We start from the raw sequence: 23,546 nt of genomic DNA, 5'->3' as shown, positions 1-23,546 counted from the left end.
ATGGGCTTGCAATTGCCATGGATTGCCATTATATCTATATATACATATATATATATATATATATATATATATATATATATATATATGCTCAGCAGTAGAATTACATTCTAAATGGGTGGATGTACTTGATCCTATTACAACAGTTACTTGGTGGTTCAAATCAATAACTGTTTTTCTGTGGAGAGCCAAGCCTCCTGATTTTGTCTGACACGTGATTGACAAACTTTCTGTAGCTGCACCCATTATGGGATTTATTACACTCTACTCTCCCATCAATACATTAGCAGAGGCCTTTTAGAGTAACTGAAAACATGTGCATATACACTTCATGGTTTTAACCAACATCCATAGTGGAGAATAACAGGAACTACCTATGGTTAAGTACCTGGCCAAGAACTGCGTCCCACCTGGAATTTGAACCTGCACTTACACTCTGTAACTGCAACTACTATGCTGCCTTGTTCACCCCACAGCCCTGCCCTGAACACAAAACCTGTTTGCTGATATTTGCTAAATGCTATGTTGTTTATTCATGCATTCCAAAATTCAAAATGGTAAAGCGATATGGTTCACGTTTGACTTGTTAGGCCACAGGGTGAATAAGGAAGCCATTCCATTGACCAGTTATGGCACTTTTTCCTTAAGTCTGATGAGAATAGATGCATTAAATGTTATACCTTTTACATACACTTTTACACATCATCACAAGTTTGCGGGTCAATGAAACACTTAAAATGTAGGCTTAATACTTTTTCCATCTTTAAAACACTCCTCTTAAATGCATTCAAATACAAAGAAAATACTTTTGTCATTTTAAGCTGCACATTTAACAGATTTTGAATATTGTCAAGGTACTGCCACCCTGTCCAAATGATGTTTCCAGTTTCCACTCAAATCATTATAAAATCCCCTTGCAATGTGATCACATTCTTGGCCACAAGTTGTTATAATGGAATAAATTACTTGAGACATTATCTTATCATGTGCCTCTGAAGATACATACTTGAATATAGGCTATTCCTGGTACTGACCATCAATCACCACCATTTTGTCAATGGCCTAATGTGCTGGAATAAAACTGCTGGATTTGCTACCAATATCAGCACATACTAACTGTTGGCTGGAAAGTGGAAAATTTATTCACTCTGCATTACCTCTCTAAAGATTTTCAGGATGAAAATAATTTTAACAGGCTACTTGGAACCCAGAGGTTGAAATATCTATTTGCCTTAAAGCAAATATCTGTATTATAATTAACATATCACAAAAACAGAAGAAAATAGAGTCAGATATGTTTTACACCAATAGCAATAAAATGTTATTGATAAACAGCCAGTTCAGACCTCTTACACTGCAATAATTAACTAAGCTGAACTGTATTATTATTGTAATATTAACTGAATGCATACATTGTGTTCTATTGCTATTTATAACATTTGATAAATTTTAAGAACCATTTTTTTGTAAACATGCATGTACTGAATAAGGCTGGTCATGATTTATTCAATAAATTACAATTGAAGATAAATCGATCATTTAAGAGAAATGCAAACAGCAATAATATTTAAGTTTAGCCTTATAGAATTATCACTTTGAACAGAATGATCACTGTACCTAACTAGTAGTTTCAAATGTTTCCTGTCATTTCATAAAATGGCAGTACTAGTGTTGCTATAAAAAACCTTTTAAATATGGTAAGATTAGGCCATCTCAAAAAAAGCTACAGAAAATGAAGCTGGCATAGATATATAAATGTAATATATAAAATATATTTAAATTTAAATATAACAACCAAAACCTCATCTGTGATGTAATCACCATTGCACGTTCCCATGTGATGACATCAAAGCCTTCCATCTGACAGAATAAAAAAAGTGGCTTCCATAGAGAACCTTTCTGCTGTCATATGTCTTCATCCGCAGGGAGCTACGCAAGTGGTCTGTTCAGTATTTGAGAAACTCTCTTCCTGGGAGATGCACTGATGTTAGTTAGTGTGGCATCTGAGGTAGAGAGGGAGATGTTTCCCATGCCATCTCCCAGGGTATCTGCACTGCCATTTTGCGTTCTGTAGTAAACAACATAGAACAAGGGCAAGATAACCTCAACGAGGAGCATGAGTGCTACAGTGGTCCACCACTGAATGCCCCAGTCTGCGCTGTGATTGGGTGTGGCCTGCCCCGTCCCTGTTCGCAGAGGTCCCTCAGGAGTGTCAGAGAGCAGCCCTTGCTGGACGCCTCTGCCCTTGGCCAGCCTCTCGATGTGGTCGATTTCTTTCAGGAAGTCAGCGTAGCCCTCTGGGCATGGTGCGAGGCTCCGGGGCGGAGTTGCGGGTGCGATTAAGGATGGGGCCTCTGTCAGAAGGCTGTGCTTCTTCACAGGAATTTTGACGGATTTCAGTGCGTACAAGTCCTGCTCTTGCATCAGGTTGTTGACACACTTTAGATCTGCTACCTGCATGTGGAGAAAGAAGGGCTGTTAAGGTATTTGTTGAAATTACTACATTACGCATAATGCCTTGGTTTCTCAACAGGAAGTCGTTGTTGTCTAATCTCTACAAATTACATAAATACATATTACCCTTACTAGTAGGGCTCAACACACAATTCAGTTACATTTTATTTATACAGCACAGCACTTTAAAAAAAAAAAAGAAAATAGGAAAACTAAGAAAAACCAGACCATAACTCAAAAAACAAACAAGTGAAGTAGATAGGAACCCTGGTTTGCCTCCTATCAGTAGTTAGATGGGCTAAATGAAAACATAGGAATTGGAAATCCACCAGACAAATAATTATAGTGGTGTTTCAGAAGATTATAACCCAGGGTATTAGAGCTGCTAAAAACGACAAGGAAATAAGTGTATATTCAGGTCAGAGCAAGAAGCAACATCTAAGCCTTAAATATAGCTCAATATCTTAGCTCATTAGAAACCACAGCCAGAGAAACGTGGCAAGTAACTGATGTTGTATAAAAAATGTTGATGTATTTTCAAATTTTTTTGTTCTGCACAATGTTGAAGCTAATACAGTAATTTCCAGCTTTGTATTAGTTTTACCTTCAAATTTACTAATCAGATTAATTTTATCTTCAAAACATGCTAGTTTTGCTCAAGTATTCCTTTATCCATATTCTTATTTACATTTTGGGCAATGAACATGGACGCCTTGGAAAAGCTTGTTGTGGTCTGAGTCTGTAACTGAAGAAAACTTCTTGTGGACTGAACCCCCACTGCGGTCTCTGTTTTCAATCAGACAGGATTTACCAGGGACTCGGTTTTGACTTGGACTCGATTGAGATAGCTTTGATACAGCTCTGGAGTGAGATAAAGTCAGTTTCTGAAAGTTAGGGTAAGAAACAGAAGTCAGTAGGAGAGTCAAAGGTACGGAGAACAGTTAGAGGTCTGGTGGCGTGAATGAGAATTACTGACTCAAAAAGAATCAACAAGAGTCAGTGGTTGTCAGAGAGTCAAAGAGAAGGAATGAGTGGAAGTCAATAGGGAATGAGTGACATCAGCTGGAGTCAGAAGGCAATGAGTAGGATCAATGAGACTGGGAGGGAGCCAGAGGGGGGTCAGATGGACTCACCTTGCAGCCATACTGAAGGGCCAGCTTGTTGAGGTTGTCACCATGGGTGATGGCATGTTCCAGCAGCAGGATGTCCCCCACTTTCTCCCGCACTGCCTCCCGACCCCGCTCTGTTCTGTTCTGTCACAACAATAATCTCATCCTCTTCCTCAGATGAAGATCCAACTAATTCAGCAGGTTCACCCTGAAACAGGTATACCTGGCCATCCACATTAGCATGTGCATTCACAGAGGCTTGGAAGCCATGAGGGGTGGGCTGCGGTCGCCACATCGTCGTCACTGCACATAGCCAGACAGATAACAGTCAAAACGTCCTACAGTTCTGTTTCTTCAGAGGTTCTGGTGGTAAATTAATGTATTTATTCAGTATAAAAGCTGTATTATGACTGACATCTGTTTTACAAGAGGGTACCTGGCCACGAGAACAGCATACATATACTGTAAATATGAACACAAGACGATAGTGAAAATGATAATACATTAATAGTGATACTAAAACATATTGAACAAATCTTTGGCTGTCATGCAAGAAAAAGAGGTACACTCCTCAGTTACTGTTCTGTGAATTAGGCAAAGCTTTTGCAATCAGTAAAATGTATTAACAGGCATTACTGAAATTAATGTATTAATGTATTAATGTATTATTTCATGTAATCAAGCAAGAGTAAGATCAAAAGCATTATAACCACTTACAATTAGTGATGAGACAATGAGGCTTCTTAAACCAGAAGTTGGTGGAGGTACTATATATGATCACCTCACTGAGCTGAACCAATGATTGGGATGGCAGGTATGCCATCCCGCTAAGTTACGCCTTAGCAGGGCAGCATGGCCCATATCTATACTGCACCGAGAGTCTGCCACTTTACAGGGTTCCCTACAGAAATAATCACAATGACCACAGACTTTCAGCCTTTAAAAACATTACTTTCTGTACCTTCTGACCTGATTTCAACAGACATAATTCAGAAACAACTTCACATGTCCGCACAATAAAGTAGAAAAAAAAGCAGGAAGTAAAAAAACTTTTTACCTCCTGCCTGATTAGGCCTACATCATCTCAAATGCTCCAGGCCCAAAAATAATATGTCTCCCCGTTGGACATTTAGGTACATCAGCCAATAAAAACATCATATACACAGGCAAAATGGACACATAAGTACACTCGTTTAAAAGTGCAAAACTTGGCAGTTTCTGCATCATCTTCACTAGTAGCTCACCAGGTAGCGCGTCTACCTACGACACTTTTGGATGAGCGACGCGCCGGATTCAAATGCCCCCCTCAAACTCAGGAAAACCTCTCACTCATTACACTGCTTTGCTGGGTAACTAAAAAGAAAACATTTCAACGTTTTTTTTTGCATCTGTATAATATTTGCGGGAAACTCATTTACATCTCTGCCCATGGGTTGTCCTATCATTGTTATGCCGATGACACCCAACTCTTTCTCTCCTTCCCGCCCTCTGACACTCAGGTCTCTGCTCGCATCTCTGCTTGCCTGAGGGACATCCAGAGCTGGATGGATAACCACCATCTTAAGCTGAACCCAGGTAAGACGGAGATGATCTTCATCCCTGCTCCATCCTCTAACCTTCTCGACTTTTCTATTTCCCTAGGGGACACTGTGGTGTCATCATCACCCACCGCAAAAAACCTTGGAGTGGTGATGGACAACAGACTGTCCCTCTCCCAGAACATCACAGCGGTGAGTCGAACGTGCAGGTTCTTCCTGTACAACATCCGGAGAATCCGCCCCTTCCTCACCACCTACGCAACCCAGCTCCTGGTTCAAGCGATGGTCCTGTCCCGCCTGGACTACTGCAACTCACTACTGGCTGGTCTGCCAGCATCTGCCATCAGACCCCTGCAGCTCATCCAGAATGCTGCAGCACGTCTGGTCTACAACCTCCCCAGACATTCCCATGTCACCCCCCTGCTCACTGACCTCCACTGGCTGCCTGTTATGGCTCGCATCAAATTTAAGACCTTGGTGCTTGCATACCAGGCAGCTAAGGGGTCAGCACCAGGGTACATCCAGAGGATCATCAGACCCTACACACCAGCCAGACCTCTCCGTTCTGCCACCTCTGGACGCTTGGCACCTCCCCCTCTTCGCGTCTGTACTTCCCGCTCCCGTCTGCTGTCTGTCCTGGCCCCTCACTGGTGGAATGACCTCCCCGTGGCGGTCAGAACAGCAGAGAATCTCACCACCTTCAAATGCAGACTGAAGACTCATCTCTTCAGGCTGCACCTCTCCCCACCCCTCCCTAGCCTATAGTTTAGCTCACTGTACCTAGTTAGGATAATATGATTATGTTAGTGTATCTGGCAGGATTGTTTTTGTCTGATTAGGTGTGATTAGATGTGATTCCAGTGCTAGTTTGTACTTGGTAGGATTCTTGCTTGCTGAACAGCTTACTCTACAGGGTTGGAGTCCTGATCGATGTGGTCACTTCTGGAACTACGATCCTTACTTCACTCTAGTGTTTCTTTTGCACCTCTACATCATGAACCAATGCACTTGTTGTACGTCACTCTGGATAAGAGCGTCTGCTAAATGCCTGTAATGTAATGTAATGTAATATTTCTGTATTTATATAACTACAAATAAAATACACCCACACTTCCCACCCACACTACAGTTCCACTTTCGGTATTTTGACTGAGCTTTACGTTAGCTACCTTGATAACAAGATGACAGACCGAGTGTATAACGTTCGTACAGATGAAATTAAACTCTAAAATCAGTGTTGCACTTCGGTCCAGTAGGTATCGTTACAGGTCGTATAGAAACCGGAGCAAGATAATGGCTTCTTTACGTCATGTATATCAATTTACTTAAAAAAGTGACAATGTCAAATGCACTGCTTTGCCGTATCTACTGTTCAATACTTTTAAACTACGCTACCATACGCTACCTTTGCTATATTTATTTGTAATTCATGGTAAAGGAAAAATTATTGAATCCATGCCTATGTGTTTCTTTTAGCTAGAACGAGTGTTTTCATTCATCTATGTGAATGCATGTCTGTGCCTACATTTATATGAATTACTATTATCACTAACTCATAACACAGTACAAAAATAAATGATATCTGATGAAAAACATGTTCTCAACCTACAAAAATTCCAAATTACTCACACATAAAAAACACTGTCTAAAATTCATTCATTCAAATCTAGGTCTGCCATTAAAAGTACTGATATCAAAATGCGTTACATGAAACAATATTGGCTATCTTAGCTCACAAAAATGAAACAAGCTGTATTCCAAAGCAATGCTACCGAATGTTTCATGTAACTTGGCGCAATTTTTATATTCATACTTTTAATGGCAGTCTCTCTCTCTCTAAAGGTTAAGGAAAAAGGAGATACTGGGGAGTTCATTTTTACCAATACTACAAACAAGAATCAGATAATAATAATAATAATAATAATTAAAAACAGGTGTTGTAGTATAGTGTTTTGCCATATACTAGATATGGCTGATAGAAGTTGCGTGCAGTACCCTGCCACGGCACACTTATATTGCTGTGAGTTGAGTGGCTCACCAGTTAGACTGCTAGACTATGTTGGTGGGAGTGTATGGTTAGAGAATTGGGCTTTGAGCTCAAAGAATGTGACTCTGGCTGGTGGCTTCTGTTCAGCACCCTGGAGCAAAGTACTTAACTTGAATTGCTTCAGGAAATATTCAGCTGTACAGTAGGCCAATGATTTCTCAATAATAACATCTTTGCCTGTCCAGTCAGTTTCATTCACTGAAAAATTTTACCAACTACAGATTCTCCCATGAATTTTATGATGGAGTGGTACTTGGGTGTCTTTCATGATATCATATGATACAACCTGAATTCGTTTTAGGCTAAGGTAACTTTGACAAGGAGGAACCTACAAACTTTTATAAGCACTACAGCATACTAAAAATAAGAAAGTGTACTTGGTTCACTTTTGAAGTATTGTACACTCAAACTTCTTTGGTTGGCAAGGGCAATTTAGACTCTCCAATTAATCTAACATGCATGTCATTGGGCTGTAGGAGGAAACCAGAGTGCCCAGAGGAAACCCACAGCCAGAATTCGATCTGATGACTTCTTGCTGTGGCAACAGTGCTACTGCACCCATAGCGGCAGGAACATGTTTTGAGTAGGGGGTGCTGTTGTGCTGTCGCCTTGACCGACACGCCCCCCCCCCCCCCCGCTCACCCCCCCTAATAGTATCACCCTCCTTTCATTTTCTACTCCACTTGTTGTGCAAAACTGTCACCAGACCACAACATTAGCTACATAGCTAGCTGACTGCATACAGTGACTGTAACCATAGGCGATTATAGACAAATCAGTCAGGGCTGGCCAAGTCTGATCAGATCATCACGATGAAAAATATCAGCATAACAGCACAGTAAAGGGTCGGAGGCTGTACTATAGGAGGCTCCATACAACATTGTAAATCACATCTTGACAGCCCCATGTCAGCCAAACAGTATGACAATATGAAAACGGCATAGTTAAAAATGTACTTTAATAATCAGGATGAACACACTGGCATAGCATCGAGTCGTCACCCATGACAATGCACACACAACGTTGCTGTAGACGTCGGACAGCAATATCACGGGCACCAGTGCATGTCACTGTCAGGGTAGCTACTATGTCAACCATGTACAATATTATCGCAGGTCTAAAATATGACTTAGTAGAAACAACTCAAAGCCAAGGAATAACAAAACATCCAAGCAAGCAAAATAATAAATCAACCTTAGCCCTACCTTTAGATGGTAAACTGGAGGTTCCTTCTTGGCTGCTGCATACTTTTGAATTACTTTTTATGCTGATCGTATATAGGCCTTTTCAATCTGAAGGATTGCCAGGTTTTAGACGTGTGTCTGTCATTGTAGCCTACAGAATCATTGCAGCTAACGTTGGCTGTGCTGCTATCCTCTGTGCTTGAAGTAGCATCGACGATGGCATATTGTATTGTTGCTAATTCTTTGGACCAAAGTACATGTAACATTGTCATAAAATTTTTCCCTACCATGAAAGATGACTTATTGTTTACATTTTGAACAGATGTGGCTACTGGGTAAATCTATCGTTGTTTCCGTCGCAACACTTTTGACACAAGCAATATCGGAAGCCTATCCTAAATTTGAAAAAGTACCGGACCCGCAAGCATAGAAATGTGTTAACACGGCAACACAATTACATTGAGAAATACTAGCGTTAGGGAAAAGGATAGGCTTTTCCTGTTTATTTACAGAAACACAGAGAGACGAGGCATGAGGACAAAAAGCTAGGAAAGGTGAAGGCAGTGAAAGATTTAAGTGAGAGGGAGAAGAGAAGGAAACAAGCATATTGGAGAAGAGCCCAACACCAGTCCAGAGAGAGAAAGCAAGTGGTAGAGAACCAGGTTACTCCACCCCAGAGTCCTGAAGTTGATCCACAGCCTCAGATGTCAAGGTAGAGATTTATTGAACAACAGAAAATAGGTTTAACAATAGATTTGATTATGAAATGATGGTGAAAAGACTAGAGTAATGGCTTGTCATCCTTATTCTGTTCAGTGAGCATAAATGAAGAACACATCTCTGAGAACAACCTGCTTGATCCCCACCAGTCTGGCTTCAGGCCTGGCCACTCGACCGAGACTGCACTCCTCTCGGTCAGTGAGTCACTCCATGCCGCACAAGCAGCCTCCCTCTCCTCTGTCCTGATTCTTCTAGACCTCTCCGCTGCATTTGACACTGTGGACCACTCTATCCTCCTGTCCTCCCTGGCAGCAACAGGGATCCGCGGCTCAGTCCTTGACTGGATTGAGTCTTACCTCTCTGACCGTTCCTTCCAGGTTGCCTGGGCGGGTAAGGTATCACCACCCCGTCCCCTCACCACCGGAGTTCCCCAGGGCTCGGTCCTCGGTCCCCTTCTCTTCTCCTTGTACACCAGATCCCTTGGCCCTGTAATATCTGCCCATGGCTTGTCCTATCACTCCTATGCCGACGACACGCAACTCTTTCTCTCCTTCTCCCCATCGGACACACAGGTCCCTGCCCGCATCTCCGCTTGCCTGAGGGACATTCAAACCCTACATGCCAGCCAGACCCCTCCGTTCTGCTACCTCAGGACGCCTAGCACCTCCCCCTCTTTGCACCTGCACTTCCAGAACACGTCTCCTGTCTGTTCTGGCCCCACGATGGTGGAATGACCTCCCTGTGGAGGTCAGAACAGCTGAGACACTGACCCATTTCAAACGACGACTGAAGACTCACCTCTTCAGGCTGCACCTCTCCCCATCCCTCCCTTCCCCCCTGTAAATGACTAAACTTAGGGTTGTAACTAGGCAGCTGTTTCGTAGGTGACTTAGGTGCATTAACTGTCTTAACGACTACTTGTATTTTTTCCATAGATTGCGTTGTTGCCGTTCTCGTTGTTAGTGTTAATCAGTTTAACCATCAGGGTCCAAGTTGAACTATGCGGTTGTTCCCTGCACTTGGACCGGTACTTCTCTCTAGGGGTTTCGTCATACTTGGTTATATGTATGGTTATACACTTTGTTGTACGTCGCTCTGGATAAGAGCGTCTGCCAAATGCCTGTAATGTAATGTAATGTAATGTAACATGATCAATAAAGTAATGCTTTGTGTATCATTTCAGACAGAGAAGTGCTGGAAGGAAGAAAGTCAAGAGAAGGGAGTCCAAGTTATAAAAGGAGATTCAGGCTCTGAAGGAATCACTCAAACAACAGAAAAGAAAAACCGACAAACACAGAAAAAGACTTGCAAGACTACAGCAAGATTCTGAGTCACCCAGATCAAAAACCCAGTGCCTGTTAGGAAGGTTTCCTGTGCCTAGAGAAGTGCACAAAACGTTAGTTTTCCACCATGCCCTAGTGGACAACATCTGCAAAAAAGTACGCCTCTACCAAACACAGAAAAACTAGATAGGTAATCGCAGCTCTAGTGTCAGGAAGGATCTTGAAAAAATACAAGTTCAAAAAAAGAATTCAGGAGACTAGCAATTTCAAGAAAACAGCAGAACCACAGTGAGATATCCATCATCTCCAACAAGTTGAAGTGCAGATCCCTATGCTTTAAACAGCATGACAAAGTTGTGTCCTTCTTGACAAGGGATGAGAACAGTCACATAACAGCGGGAAAGTAGGATGATATGCTGTTTGTTTTTTCTATTGTTTCATGTGAGTTAATAAGATACTTGTTCAATAACTTGGGAGGGAGGGAGGGAGGGAGAGAGGGATGGAAGGATGAAAGGAAGGAAGGACGGAAGGAAGGCACGGAAGGAAGAAGGGGAGAAATGACAAAGGGAAGAATGAAAGGAAAGAAGGAAGAATGAAAGGAAAGGAGGAAGGAAAGACAGAAGGGAGTGTAGGATATGTAGTGTTTAGATTTTGGCCTAAGAGAGGGAATCAGTGAATAAGAATGTGGCCTGGCCTCCCCTCACAAGCATCAAAGCAAATGTGATTGGGGCAATATAAAATCCACTGATACCCTAATCTAGGCAGACAATCTATGGGTCTCAACCCCTCCGAAGAGACAAACCAGATGACACAGGACACCATATCGGGGGTCGGAGACCCTACATGCCTAACATTTCCCTTTCCCATGTCCTCTTTAAGTTTGAATGCAATTTTTAGGTAGGCCAGTCCTTGCCATAAATTAGTCTGACCCCCCTTCCTTTCTCTTCTAAACCTTAACCCGGCATCACTCAATCAGGGCAAACATCCTCAAGCCATGCTGGGTAAGGTATTTAAGACGGCCACAGGAGAAAGTTGTTTGTGTTGCATTTGGTTTCAGAGCCTGGAAGAAGAAGAGTTTTCCTCTTTTTATTTTTGTGGTGGTTCCTTGGTTGTGTGCTTTCAGTTGGTTTCCTTGTGGCGCTTATACTGGAAGTGGGTGATACTCTGGCAAGGTCTGGCCTATCCGTTTCTCTCTCTCTCTCTCTCTCTCTCTCTCTCTCTCTATTTTCTGGTATTTCTAGATTAGTTGTTTAATGTTTTGCTGTATGTCTTTTGTTGTGTAATTTAGAAGTAGTGTGCCTGCATTCAATAAAGAATGTATGTTTTCAATTTATTCATATAATTGACTGCTTCTTATTGAATTCAATTATTTAATCTGAAAACTTGATATACAGCTTGTTTTGACTTGTTGGTTGATTCCACCAGTTTTCTGTAGACTGACCTATCAATGAATTTGGCGATTTAATTGATAATTCTAATTCTAATTTTAAACATAATTATTAAATTAAATCTAATAAAATATATTTTACATGTAGGTTAAGTGAGGGGTTCTAGCAAGCAATATCACTTGGTTCAGTATTCAGAGTGCTAAACATTTTAACAAGGACACTGACTGTTGGAACTGCTGGATTCATAAAATAAACATATTTTTAATTAATCCTTGCTTGACAACAGGATAGGACAAGAAGGCCAAGGTGCACATGTAACCCTCCACTGGCTGCCTGTTATAGCTCGCATCAAATTCAAAACATTGGTTCTAGCATACCAGGCAGTCAAGGGATCAGCCCCAGCATACCTTCAAAAGATATTCAAACCCTACATGCCAGCCAGATCCCTCCGTTCTGCTACCTCAGGACGCCTAGCACCTCCCCCTCTTCGCACCTGCACTTCCAGAACACGTCTCCTCTCTGTTCTGGCCCCACGATGGTGGAATGACCTCCCTGTGGAGGTCAGAACAGCTGAGACTGTGACCCTTTTCAAACGACGACTGAAGACCCACCTCTTCAGGCTGCACCTCTCCCCATCCCTTCCCCCCTGTAAATGACTAAACTTAGGTTGTAACTAGGCAGCTGTTTAATAGGTGACTTAGTTGATGCGCCAGTCTTAACGACTACTTGTATTTTTATTTATTTTTATTTTTCCATAGATTGCGTTGTTGCCGTTCTCGTTGTTAGTGTTAATCAGTTTAACCACCAGGGTCCAGGTTGAACTATGCGGTTGTTCCCTGTACTTGGACCGGTACTTCTCTCTAGGGGTTTCGTCATACTTGTTCCTGGTTATGGTTATACACTTTGTTGTACGTCGCTCTGGATAAGAGCGTCTGCCAAATGCCTGTAATGTAATGTAATGTAATGTAATGTAACAGATGGTATTCCTGAGGCCCAAGCTGGAGAGATGAAGTAACTGTTGGAGCATCACTCAGTGGTCCTTTTGAAATGGATGACACTTTGCCTTGGGGGGGATCAAAGCCAAAGGTGGTCATTGTAGTGCGAAGGGATAACTGCCTTGCTGACCTCATGGCAGCCTTTATTGACCCAGATATCATAAACAAAGATGTGCACATCAAAAGAAAACTTCCCAATAGGAAGCTGGAAGAGGAGGTAGGCTCCAGTTTTACGTGACTGCCTCTCAGAATTCTGGGGAGAATTCTACAGCAAATTCACATTAGGTACCGATGTGAAGACACCTTAACTTAGGCATGAATACCAAGTCCAGGAATGGCAGGCAGTTGCAAGGATTCTTCTGATGAGTTGTACAACTGTCAGGTATTTTCCACTGCTTCTCCCTCTTCCATTTTTGGAAGAAGCTTTGTATGGTACAAGTTACAGCAGTGTGACAGATAGCTTCCTGCAGTATGTCTCAAAAGAAGAAAGGAAAATTCTTGAGCTTGAACTGGAATCATTTGAGTCTGTTGACAAAGATGACCTGATGGATGTGCTGGATGCACATGACTGCCACCACCTTGCCTCTGAAGACACAATCGCTGGACTAGTGTCACAGTTAGGACACAAAACCATAATCCAGACTCCAAAGTTTGTGATTGAATGCTGGAAGCCCATCTTGAAAACTTTGGCAGATACTTTGTATCCACAGAACACAAAACGTGTTAAGGAACTTCTGAAATTCCCAGAAGAAATGACTGCACTTCAGAACACCGTGGCAATACATTTGAAGAGGTACATAGGGGAATTAGACACCACTACGTTGAAATCTTCCTCCGCTTCTGCACAGGGGCAGATATCCTGTTTGGACACCCCATCACAGTCCAGTTCATAGAGACTTCTGCATTCCAGTGTCGACCTCAGGCACATACATGTGGGTGCTATTTGATGTTACCAATCAACTACCAAAACTACCCGGATCTTTGGAATGATTTTGATCTTGTGCAAACTAAGGCAGATTCAATTGTGCACACATGATTGTTACTATGATTTTGCCTGTTATCCAGTATCAGAAATTGTGTTGCACTGAGTGAATTGTGATCTGCCATTTTAGAGGGAACCACACAACAGACCACTGCCCTTCTCCTTTACAGTGTTCCAAATTTTCAATATGGAAAATGCTGACATGTATATTTGTTAGTTAATGTTTAACTACATTACTGTTTTAAGCACCAAGTTCACTTTAATTCTGAGTCTTAAAACTAATTTTGGTATGTAGGCAGTTCAGATAAGTTCTTACCTGCTTGATGACAAATATGTTCATACCAGTATTAAACATTTTCAATTAATCTTTTTCATATTTTACTGGTCCGGGACCAGGATCTGTTGTAAATTACCCTCCTTTGCCCTAATAGCTGTTGAAATAAAAACCGCTGAAAAGTATTTTGTTAATACCATTCGTTGCACACTAACACTATACTTGCTGAAACTGTCAGGGTTCTGTGTCTTCCCCCTGTCATTCCTGGTTGGTCCGCCAGACGGCGGCACCTCTGCTTTGTGTCCTGTTAATTGTTTTATTGTTCTCAATCACCATATTATTGATTGCGTATTGTCTCGTGTTCCCTTCCCTCTCTGTGGCCTGATTGTTCATTGTGCCCTCCTGTGTCTCGTCTGCGTCGTGTCTATTTAAGTCCCCCTTTTCCCTGACTCAGGTGCTTGATCCTTGCCTGCCTGTTGCCTGCGTGCTTGTTTGTTTGTTGCTTGCTTGTTACCTGTTCCTTGCCTGCCTTATGCTTGCCTCATGTTCCTTGCCTGCCTGTTGCGTGCCCTTTGCTGGTTTGTTGCCTGTGCCTTGCCTGCCTTATGCGTGCCTCTTGCCCTTTGTCTGCTCCTTGCCTGTTGCCTGCCCGTTGCCCGTTGCCTGTTCCTTGCCTGCTCTGTTCCCTACGTTTTTGGGATTTTTGTATTTTTGTTTCCCTGCGTTTTGGGTTTTTTCTTTGTTTGTTACACCCGCCCTGCGAGGCTTTCTGTTCCCTTTGTTCCCCGTTATTTAAGTAAAGTCTTTGTTCTTTCGACTTTTGGAGTTTCGTGTTTTTCCTGCACTCTGCGCTTGGGTCCATTCCCGCACCCATCCTGACAAACAGAATTTTGGTCACATCATTAGAGGCAGCCCAAATCCCAGCAAAAACAAACATATGAGTGAAATCAAAAGTTTGAAAAAGAAAAAATATTTTATTATAAACTTATTCAATGTCTGTGACACTGACAATAGAAGGGAGATTCAATACCACTGGCAAAAAATTTAGCTTTACCTTACCAATTTAAAACCTAATGTCCCTGCCTTTTCTGTAGAAAGAAGCTTTTTTATGATGTGTTATCTGTAAGCCTTGATATAAAATGAAATACAAATACGTTGGCTATTTTCTGTGCTGTACACAATAGGACAATAAACGTAAAATCAGCATATGCTAAGTTTGGCCTTGTATCACTGATTAATAAGAACCATGTTGCCTTTACACTAATGAAAATAAGCCAAAAGAACAACATAATGCAAGACCTTTGAATCAACTAAAGTAAAAGAGGTTATAAGCATGAAAATGTATGCTTATTTATGTAATTTCAAGACTTTTAAACAAGGTAAACTATAGACTAGATTAGGGGTGTGCAGAGACGTCATTATCTGTATCTGTATAACCAACAAAATTATCTGTATCTGTATCTGTATTCGGAAAGAAGATGGGAAGTGGGCGTGGTTTATACCGGAAGTCAGTTAAATCGGGCAAATGTTGTATTTTCTAATCTAATATTCATTGGCAATGCAATTGTTGTGCCTTCAAAGCATCAAATTGATTCAATATTGGCATATAAATAATTATGAAATATATTTCCACATCTTCATACTGTACTTTTCATCTCCTTTTTAATTTTTTTATTTTTAACTAAACTAAGTTTTATGAACTGTCTGACCCCCCCCCCCCCTTTAAGTGGGGGGATATTGAACAATCAAAAACAAAAATATATAAATGGAAAGATTCCGTTTTGCATTGGAAATAGTAAACTATTTACAGTAAAGATATATACAAAAATGTCCTTCAGTTGAAGGGAATAATCATAAATTCCAATGATGCTGCGTTCACATTTCTTGATGTGTTAACGTTACTGCAGTTTGCGAGGGAAACGTGAATTACTACTTTACAATAGTAATTACATAACAGTATGACATGAACTTTTTTGCCTGTTTTATTTTATTTTTTAAATTTTTCCCCCTACTGAACTAAGTTTGGATAGACTGCAAACCATCTCATGTCCTCATATTTTCCCTTGGTGGCAACTGTTAGCCTACCATGAAAATTTGGACTGGATTTTGTGTTCATTTGATAGCCAAGACCTATGCTACATACAGCATGTTACATCTTAAACGGATGAATATTGACTGAAATACAAGGTAAAACGTTTTGTAAAATATTTAGACTGGATTTTTTTAAATGGAGGAAATCAACACATACAGCTAAAACTACAGGTTCTAAGCTTCATTTCGATGTATAGGTTGCAGGGGTTTGAAAGAATACCAGCTGCCACACCAGGCTTTTGTCTCGCTAGCTCCCGCACCTGACGTCTCCTCCTCGATGCGAGAGCTTCCCTGAGGGATAGCTGGGAATGGTCAGCTCTCAGCTCGCTGCCTGCTGTGCGCTGCCTCGGTGGGGGCGACTACAGAATATAGCGATCACTTTTCAATCATGTGTAGTAAATGAAATGACTAGTTAGTGAAATCAAAGTCCTATGTTGCAAACAGAATGGGCATTTTTATCTTGTGGCCATCCACAATGATATGAATCGATTTGAAGAAACATAATGGCTGACGCACAGAACTTATTTATTAAATGTTTTGCAGCGCAGTGGCTCAAAGTTTGTTGGTGTGTGTGCCGGAGTTCCAGATACAGCTAGCAGCCGTGCATAATCCCGCCCCCCATTCTCTCTCTCTCTCTCTCTCTCTCTCTCTCTCTCTCTCTCTCTCTCTCTCTCTCTGTAACGTCAGATAGAGGCTATGAGAACTCGACATGGGGCTGACTTTTTTTTTTTTTTACGAATCCGAATAATAACGAGCAACTTCGGGTAGAAGAAGTATCTGTTTCCATCGCATTATTCGTGCTTTCCTGAACACAGTATTCGGATTCGGATACATCCCTAGACTAGATGCAGCGTATGTCCACTGTAGATCCTCTCACAGCACAGATCTGAGCAGAAATGTAAGTCAACCCATTCCTGCTTTGTGCCACTGTAACACAAAGCATTACAAAAACATTACAATCAGACCACAACTTTTTTGGTGGAAAACCTTGCCAGACACATTATTATTCAAAGCAGAGTATTTTATATGTCTTAAAACATGTCTGGAGGGGATCTTTAATGGTTTCAATTGTCACTTATGCAGTTTGCTAGGCTGATCAGTTTAAGATGAGGGAGCGAAGAGCCTCCCAAATTGTCAAGTAAAACTCTTGAGCTTGTGATATATTTTTGGGAAAAGTAAGGCCCGACTCTGACATGATCATATTACATAGGTCAAATATATCTTCGTCGCATGGGACAGCTGAGAGGAATTTGCACGCCTCTTTGCAGGGATCAAGGTCATCATGTGGAACAATGAACTCCTCAGAACCTCAGAGCTGTGGCACAGTATACATCACATCAGGAATCCGACTGGGTACATTGTGATTCTTTGTTGGCCGGATGCGGCGGCTGTTCCAGACCCCCTTGATCTCATCTAGCTCTTCCTAAAATTAGATTATGTAGCTATGGTTAAAAGAAAGGTTTAAAGCCTAACCAGACCAAGATGACACAAAAAAGAAGAAAATAGGCATGCTTGTTGAGACATGAATATAGTGACGCTTCATAATACAGGTAATGTTTTACAGTTCATACAACATTGGGTCTCACAATAACTTTTAATGTTGTATTCCTTAATGCCTTCCAGACAAAAATAATTCATATGAATCACAAAGTTCATTTCAACCTGGGATCTAAAACTGCTGGGCTGCGTTTCCGAGTTTCGATGTGCCTTAATGTTTTACGAAGGTTTCTAAGATATACCTTTCAAAGGGAACTCGCTTTTTTGCGAGTGTTTCCCAGACTATACCTTAGCAGTTGCCTTAGGGGACAGTTTTAAAGGAACATCGTAAGTTGGAGTTGGCCTTCACTGTGGTGCTGAAAAATTTATCAATTGATGCCATGCGAATTAATTGTCTCGTAAAGGCTTATGAACGAGGTTTTAATATATCAAGTGTAATAATCATTTTACATCAATCTAATATTGCAGAACAGGAAGCTATGGCTACTAAAGATCATCTGCTAATCTCTTTAAGAGTCAAAACGAGACCTTATGATAGTTTCAATAAATACATGTAGGCTACAAAAGATAAAATAAAGAGCATCAATCGGGACGTATAAGCCATAGTCTGGGACTTCTTGGAAGCCCAGGAAAAAGGATATGGCTACATATGGATGAATTATTTTGTTCTTATTGAAACAAAGGTCTAATGTTAATTTGTTTTTGTCACACAATATATAGGCAGCTGTAGAAGCACATCCAATGATTACTGCTGACTTTTCTCTACAGTACAAAAATTATCGTAGCTGAAAGGCAAAAGCACGTCTGTGGAAATTGATCATGATTAATTTTATACTGGGTATGCCTTATGAATAAGCCCACCTGTTATAGTGATATGTTCGTCCACCTTGATTTTCTGTTGGATAGTCTTAAGTTTAACCAAGAATATCATTATTGGGTTTTTTACTGAAAATCATAAAACAACATGGTAAGAAAGAAATGTTCTGTAATGTTGATATGTATCCAGTGCTATTTTGTTTTATATAGGTGTGAGCTATATAAAAGGAAAAGGATGTAGATCATTTGTCCTGTTTGTTCATTATGAGCCACCGTACCTGTATGTGCGTTTATGGCTAGGCCAATCAACATGCTTTAGTTCCGTCTACTTCGGTCATGCAAGTATACTCACGAAACGTCGGCTTTGCTCACACAGGTTTTATATTCTTCTTTATATTCATTGACTCACACACAAACAAACTAATTTCTACAGGGTATGCAGTCAGAAAAGCCATATCCTCAGTAAGCTCCGCTACGTAAAAATAGTATAAGCTTATTTTTTTCAAAAATTGGATTAATTGGACGAGTGCCTCAGACCACCCTTCTAAAGGTATAGCCTACCTTAGCTAAGGAAGTGCTGGGAAACAGCTCGACAACTAAAGGAAGACCTTGAGGTATACCTTACGACACACATAGTGCTAAGGAGGCTCTTGCTACTGCTTTTAATAATTTGCTATACTTGGACTAGTCGACCTACTGTATTATTCATCTAAGATGAATAAAATCTGGAGAATAGTAGTTATTGACTTGCTCACTGCCATTTATGGAGACACTTTTCGGCGCTATAGAGAGAGAGACAGAGACAGAGTGAGAGACAGAGATGCAAGCCCAAACAGCTGTTTCTACGCACCTCCCCCTGCTGATTTTTACAGAGAATCATGCATAAATTCAGTTGCATGGTTAAATCGATGAATTTTATTTTATGAAAAAAACTGACCCCTCGCAATTTTTAAACAGCCTACTCAGTCACTTCATCCTGGCGCCGGGCACTGCCGTGACCAATTTGCTCTGGTATAGGCCTAATAAACAGTATAGCCTACTGTATGTATGGTAACCTTTAATTCCTAAAATATGTTTATATGAGTTAGGTCAACGTTATTGTGTCTAAGATTTTAACCTGATATAAAGGCTTCTTTCAGATTATACGGACCTTGTTTTGCTGCTAGAAAAAATAGGCCTACAGAACTTCATCAATTCGACTTACATTTTCACTGCCAAATTGCCTCATCTTTTGACAAACCGGCTAATCACCAGTTGCTCCTCCAAGCACAGAAAGGAGGCAGTAAATCTGTTTACCTCTCATTAGGACTGACACATTAATAAAGGTACCGTGTTACAAAGATAACTGTTAATGTTTGTGCTTTGTTTAACATCATAAATACATAGGCTAATTAATCTGTTCAAGGGATGGAAGAGCAGTCCACATAAACCATAGGCTTTCCTCAACCTCACATGAATAATGTTCCGAAAGCACAGCTGCACAAGTGATTTGTCCAGGTAGTCCCCAACAAACAGGCCCTCATCTTTCATTTTGCACAGAAGCTGTATCCAGCACTCCATTCCTTCTTTGCGCAGCATCCCCCACCAACTTTCAATCCTTTGATTTGAAGTACTTACTCCTGCGATGTAGCTTTGTTCACCAGATCTACTGTTAACATCACTGCAGCGAAGGTAGGTCTGGATGTCTCGGACAACCACATTCTCCGTTCCTAGATCTGTCCGGACGATCCGGGGACAACCGCCAAACTGCTCCACGGCCTCCATAAAGTAGCCCCCTATGACGTGTGTGTCGCTGCTTGTGTATGCAGCTTTCAACCAAATGATTTTGCGGGAAAAGCCATCTATGCAACCACTGATGCAGACTCCATATGGTTTTAACTTATTGAAAGAATCTACATGCCAGATATAGTTAGGTCCTTGAGCAAAATACTGCCTACGGTTTAGTCGCCTGGCACGATGCATGGCTGAGGCGTTAGGGCCCAGAGCTGCAAGAATCAAACGAACGTCTTCCTTTATTGAATGAATGCCATTTTTCAAGCATTTGTTGTACATCCACCTGTAGCCATGTAGCCTTCCAGGCCCTTCCACCTAGTGCATGATGAAATCTATGACTTCCCAGAGGTCAGCATATTGTTTGCGTTTGAGCACCTGCGTTTTGAGCAGCCGAATTAAAGTTACAATCTCAAAGATTTCTGTTTCGTTCTCTTTGGCGGTACCAATGGCGAGAAGCGGTAATTGCAGGTGTGTTTTTGTACCTCACTTCCCGTAGATCCAACCGGATCCAACCAGTGTCGCCTGTGTGATGTCAGTCAGTTGGCACCTGGGCCACGGCAACTATTACACTTATTATTTACTGAATAAAAAATGGTTGTTATACAAGTAACGTTATGTACTTACTCATTCATTGTCTAACATGACTAACTTAAGCTGTCTTTACACTGCCGAGCCGGGTTAAAATGCTGTAGCAGATCTGGGGTAGAATTAGTGATGATCAATTTCCACAAACGTTCATTATCCACCTTTTGCTCGGTATGAATATCTTTACACTGCAGAGAAGAATTCGCGGGATTCGCTGTGGCTCGTGCAATTATGTGTCTCGTGCATCATCATCGTGAATGATTGTTGTGTGATATTTTTGAAACAACTGCCTTGTTGTTTCTGGTTTTGCTAGCTAAACTGTTCGAGAATAAAGCTGAGCTGGGTGTTAAATTAGCAATCAGAATAAGAAGAATAAAACAAAAACAAAGGAGATTTCATCAAAAAAGGGCATCAAGGCTGAAGGAACATATGAGGAAGCGTAATAAAATAATAACAATGCTAATCCATACTGCCGTATTCTTTTATTTAGTTTTCTCCGGCTTGACATCTTTACACACAAATCAGACCCGGCTCTGCTCCACCTATACTCCGGCTTTATTCCGATCAATATATTGATGAACTTGATGTCAATGTAAATAACGGTAACGTTAAGGCCAGTTCAGATCAATGATTCGCAACGAGACGAAACGGTTTTAGAATGTTGCAGAGAAAATTGCAGCGGTGTCAACTGATTAGTTGCAGAGCGTCTGAAGCCGTTGCCTAGGTTCTCAAAAGACCCGCCTTGTCAAATCGCCAAGTGCAGTTTTAGAGTGCTTACAATCAGACGTCTTGGAATCTTGCAAGTAGCATCCAGTCTCGGTGCGAATCATTGATCTGAACTGGCCTTTAGTTAGCTACATTGCAACGCTGCAACAAGGTAGCATTGCATTCGAGAGACGGTTTGCGAGGTCGTTACCGGTCGGTAGCGTTAGCTAGCATTTTTTTTAATTGTTAGCTGACATTAGATTGTGTTAATTACATTAGCTAGCTAGCTAACGCAACGTTACCTGATGTGAGAGATGGATACTGTGTGCAACGTTGTCTAAACTAATGTTGCCTTTATTGACATGGTCCGGTAGCTAGCGTTAGCTGTGCAAATAGCTATGTAATTTAGTAACGTTACATTGTGACCTCTCGTTATACAAAAACTTATTAGGGTTCCATAAGCCCCCCACATTTAACGCTAGCAGACACCAGAAAAAAAAGTACGCCGCTCACACACAAGTGAGTTGAAGAGCAAGCGTTAGCTCCGCCTACCCTCTCTGGCGAACCAACCACTGATGGGTGATGGAAAACTCGTCACTATCTATGCGCCACTTGTGATTTTTTTCCCCAGAATGTCGCCACAGACACCCAGACACTTTAATCATAAATTATAATAATAATAATAATATAAATTAATATAATAATAGGCTCAATCACCATTGTGTTGCCTAATTCAGTGATAGATAGTGACTTAACAGACATTTATTTTAATGAAAATCTTAGAGATTATTACTTTACGAGTCTCTTGCTAAGAATTACTCCATGCCTAACTGCAGGCCACTGAAGTATGTCATTGTAAGTGGATGGAGTGTAGCACAGTGGGTAAGGAACTAGACTTGTAACCGAAAGGTCGCGGGTTCAATTCCCGGGTAGGACACTGCCGTTGTACCCTTGAGCAAGGTACTTAACCGAAATTGCTTCAGTATATATCCAGCTGTATAAATGGATCCAATGTAATATGCTATGTAAAAAAGTTGTGTAAGTCTCTCTGGATAAGAGCGTCTGCTAAATGCCTGTAATGTAATTCATTCCCAGATTAAAATAAAACAAATTTAATTCAAACTTGTCCATGTTTGTGTTTGCAAGCGGCTAAATGAGCAGTCTCTCTATGGAGATGACTAACAATAATTATCTTGTGGCCACGACTTAATTATCTCGTTCCCACGCATTATCAATTCGTGGCCAGGCAATATTTGTTTCCCACAAATGTCACCAGACGGACTCCGTAAAATGAAACGAGTAAGGCATTCTTCACAGTCGGGAAAAATTTTATGACGTTACTCACAACACAACGTCTGCTACTGCATCACCGGCAGGGGTTCCCGGTTTCACCTTTTTGTTTTTAATAAATGTTCCGTGGATTTTGGGCGTTTTGTCACCATATAGTAACTAACGTTAGCTAAACTGCGTGCGTAGCACCGCATGGATGTATTATTGAAGGTAGTAGGCTACCATGGATGACAGAAGCTTAGCACAGGTCCACTGTAACAGCAACAAGCTCGCGAGAGTTCAAGAGGTCAAAAATTCAATAACACAGTTCCTAGCCATGCTTGTTCTGTCCAGTGTAAACACAGATCTCATAAAAAACACGTTTTCAAAGTACAAAAATGCCAAGTTACTCACACATACAAGACATACACCGTCTATAACTCATTTATTCAGACTGCCAAAATCCAGGTCTGCCATTAAAAGTATTGATATCAAAATGACAGCAAGTTACGGTACTACAAACAATATAGGCTATCTTGCTTCACCAAAATTAAATAAGATGTATTCCAAAGCAATGCTACCCAACGGGAGCACGGAAGAGCTCCCGTTGAATCCATATGGCTTTGCAATATTGTAGCCGGTTAATAACTGAACGTGCAGACGGTACGTCATAATGCAGTGTATACGTTCGGTGAACGGCGGGTAGGTATGGTGCAAAAGCAATAATTGAGAAGTAGTAGACAATTATTAGTGAGGATAAAAGCAGGTTAAAGAAATGTGTATGTGTATGTGTATGTAATACTACGAAAACAACCCAAGGCAAAGAAGTGGAATGTTCT

The 23,546-nt window shown here is 41.1% G+C and overlaps 1 protein-coding gene across 1 annotated transcript; it reads right to left on the bottom strand.

Annotated features, from left to right (window-relative positions):
- Positions 1-1,712: 1,712 nt before the first annotated feature.
- Positions 1,713-20,139, bottom strand: LOC135256009 (lysM and putative peptidoglycan-binding domain-containing protein 4-like). Its single transcript, XM_064337883.1, has 3 exons — positions 19,828-20,139; positions 3,585-3,704; positions 1,713-2,451 (listed from the first exon to the last, which is right to left on the bottom strand). The coding sequence occupies exons 1-3, from the start codon at positions 20,137-20,139 to the stop codon at positions 1,927-1,929; spliced, it is 957 nt and encodes a 318-aa protein (XP_064193953.1). The 3' UTR covers positions 1,713-1,926.
- Positions 20,140-23,546: the final 3,407 nt, after the last annotated feature.

Source organism: Anguilla rostrata, chromosome 5, assembly GCF_018555375.3.
Source record: "Anguilla rostrata isolate EN2019 chromosome 5, ASM1855537v3, whole genome shotgun sequence".
NCBI lineage: Eukaryota > Metazoa > Chordata > Actinopteri > Anguilliformes > Anguillidae > Anguilla > Anguilla rostrata.
The sequence above is the reverse complement of the archived record's forward strand: the minus strand, read 5'-3'. Positions and strand labels throughout refer to the sequence as shown.

Excerpts from the sequence above, each read along its gene's own strand:
- LOC135256009 (XM_064337883.1), bottom strand. The coding sequence starts at position 20,139 with ATGGAGGCCGTGGAGCAGTTTGGCGGTTGTCCCCGGATCGTCCGGACA. Across the intron at positions 3,705-19,827 it reads GCTTTCGGAACATTATTCAT|AACAGAACAGAGCGGGGTCG; the intron begins GTGAGGTTGAGG and ends TTGTTGTGACAG. Across the intron at positions 2,452-3,584 it reads CCCTTCAGTATGGCTGCAAG|GTAGCAGATCTAAAGTGTGT; the intron begins GTGAGTCCATCT and ends CTCCACATGCAG.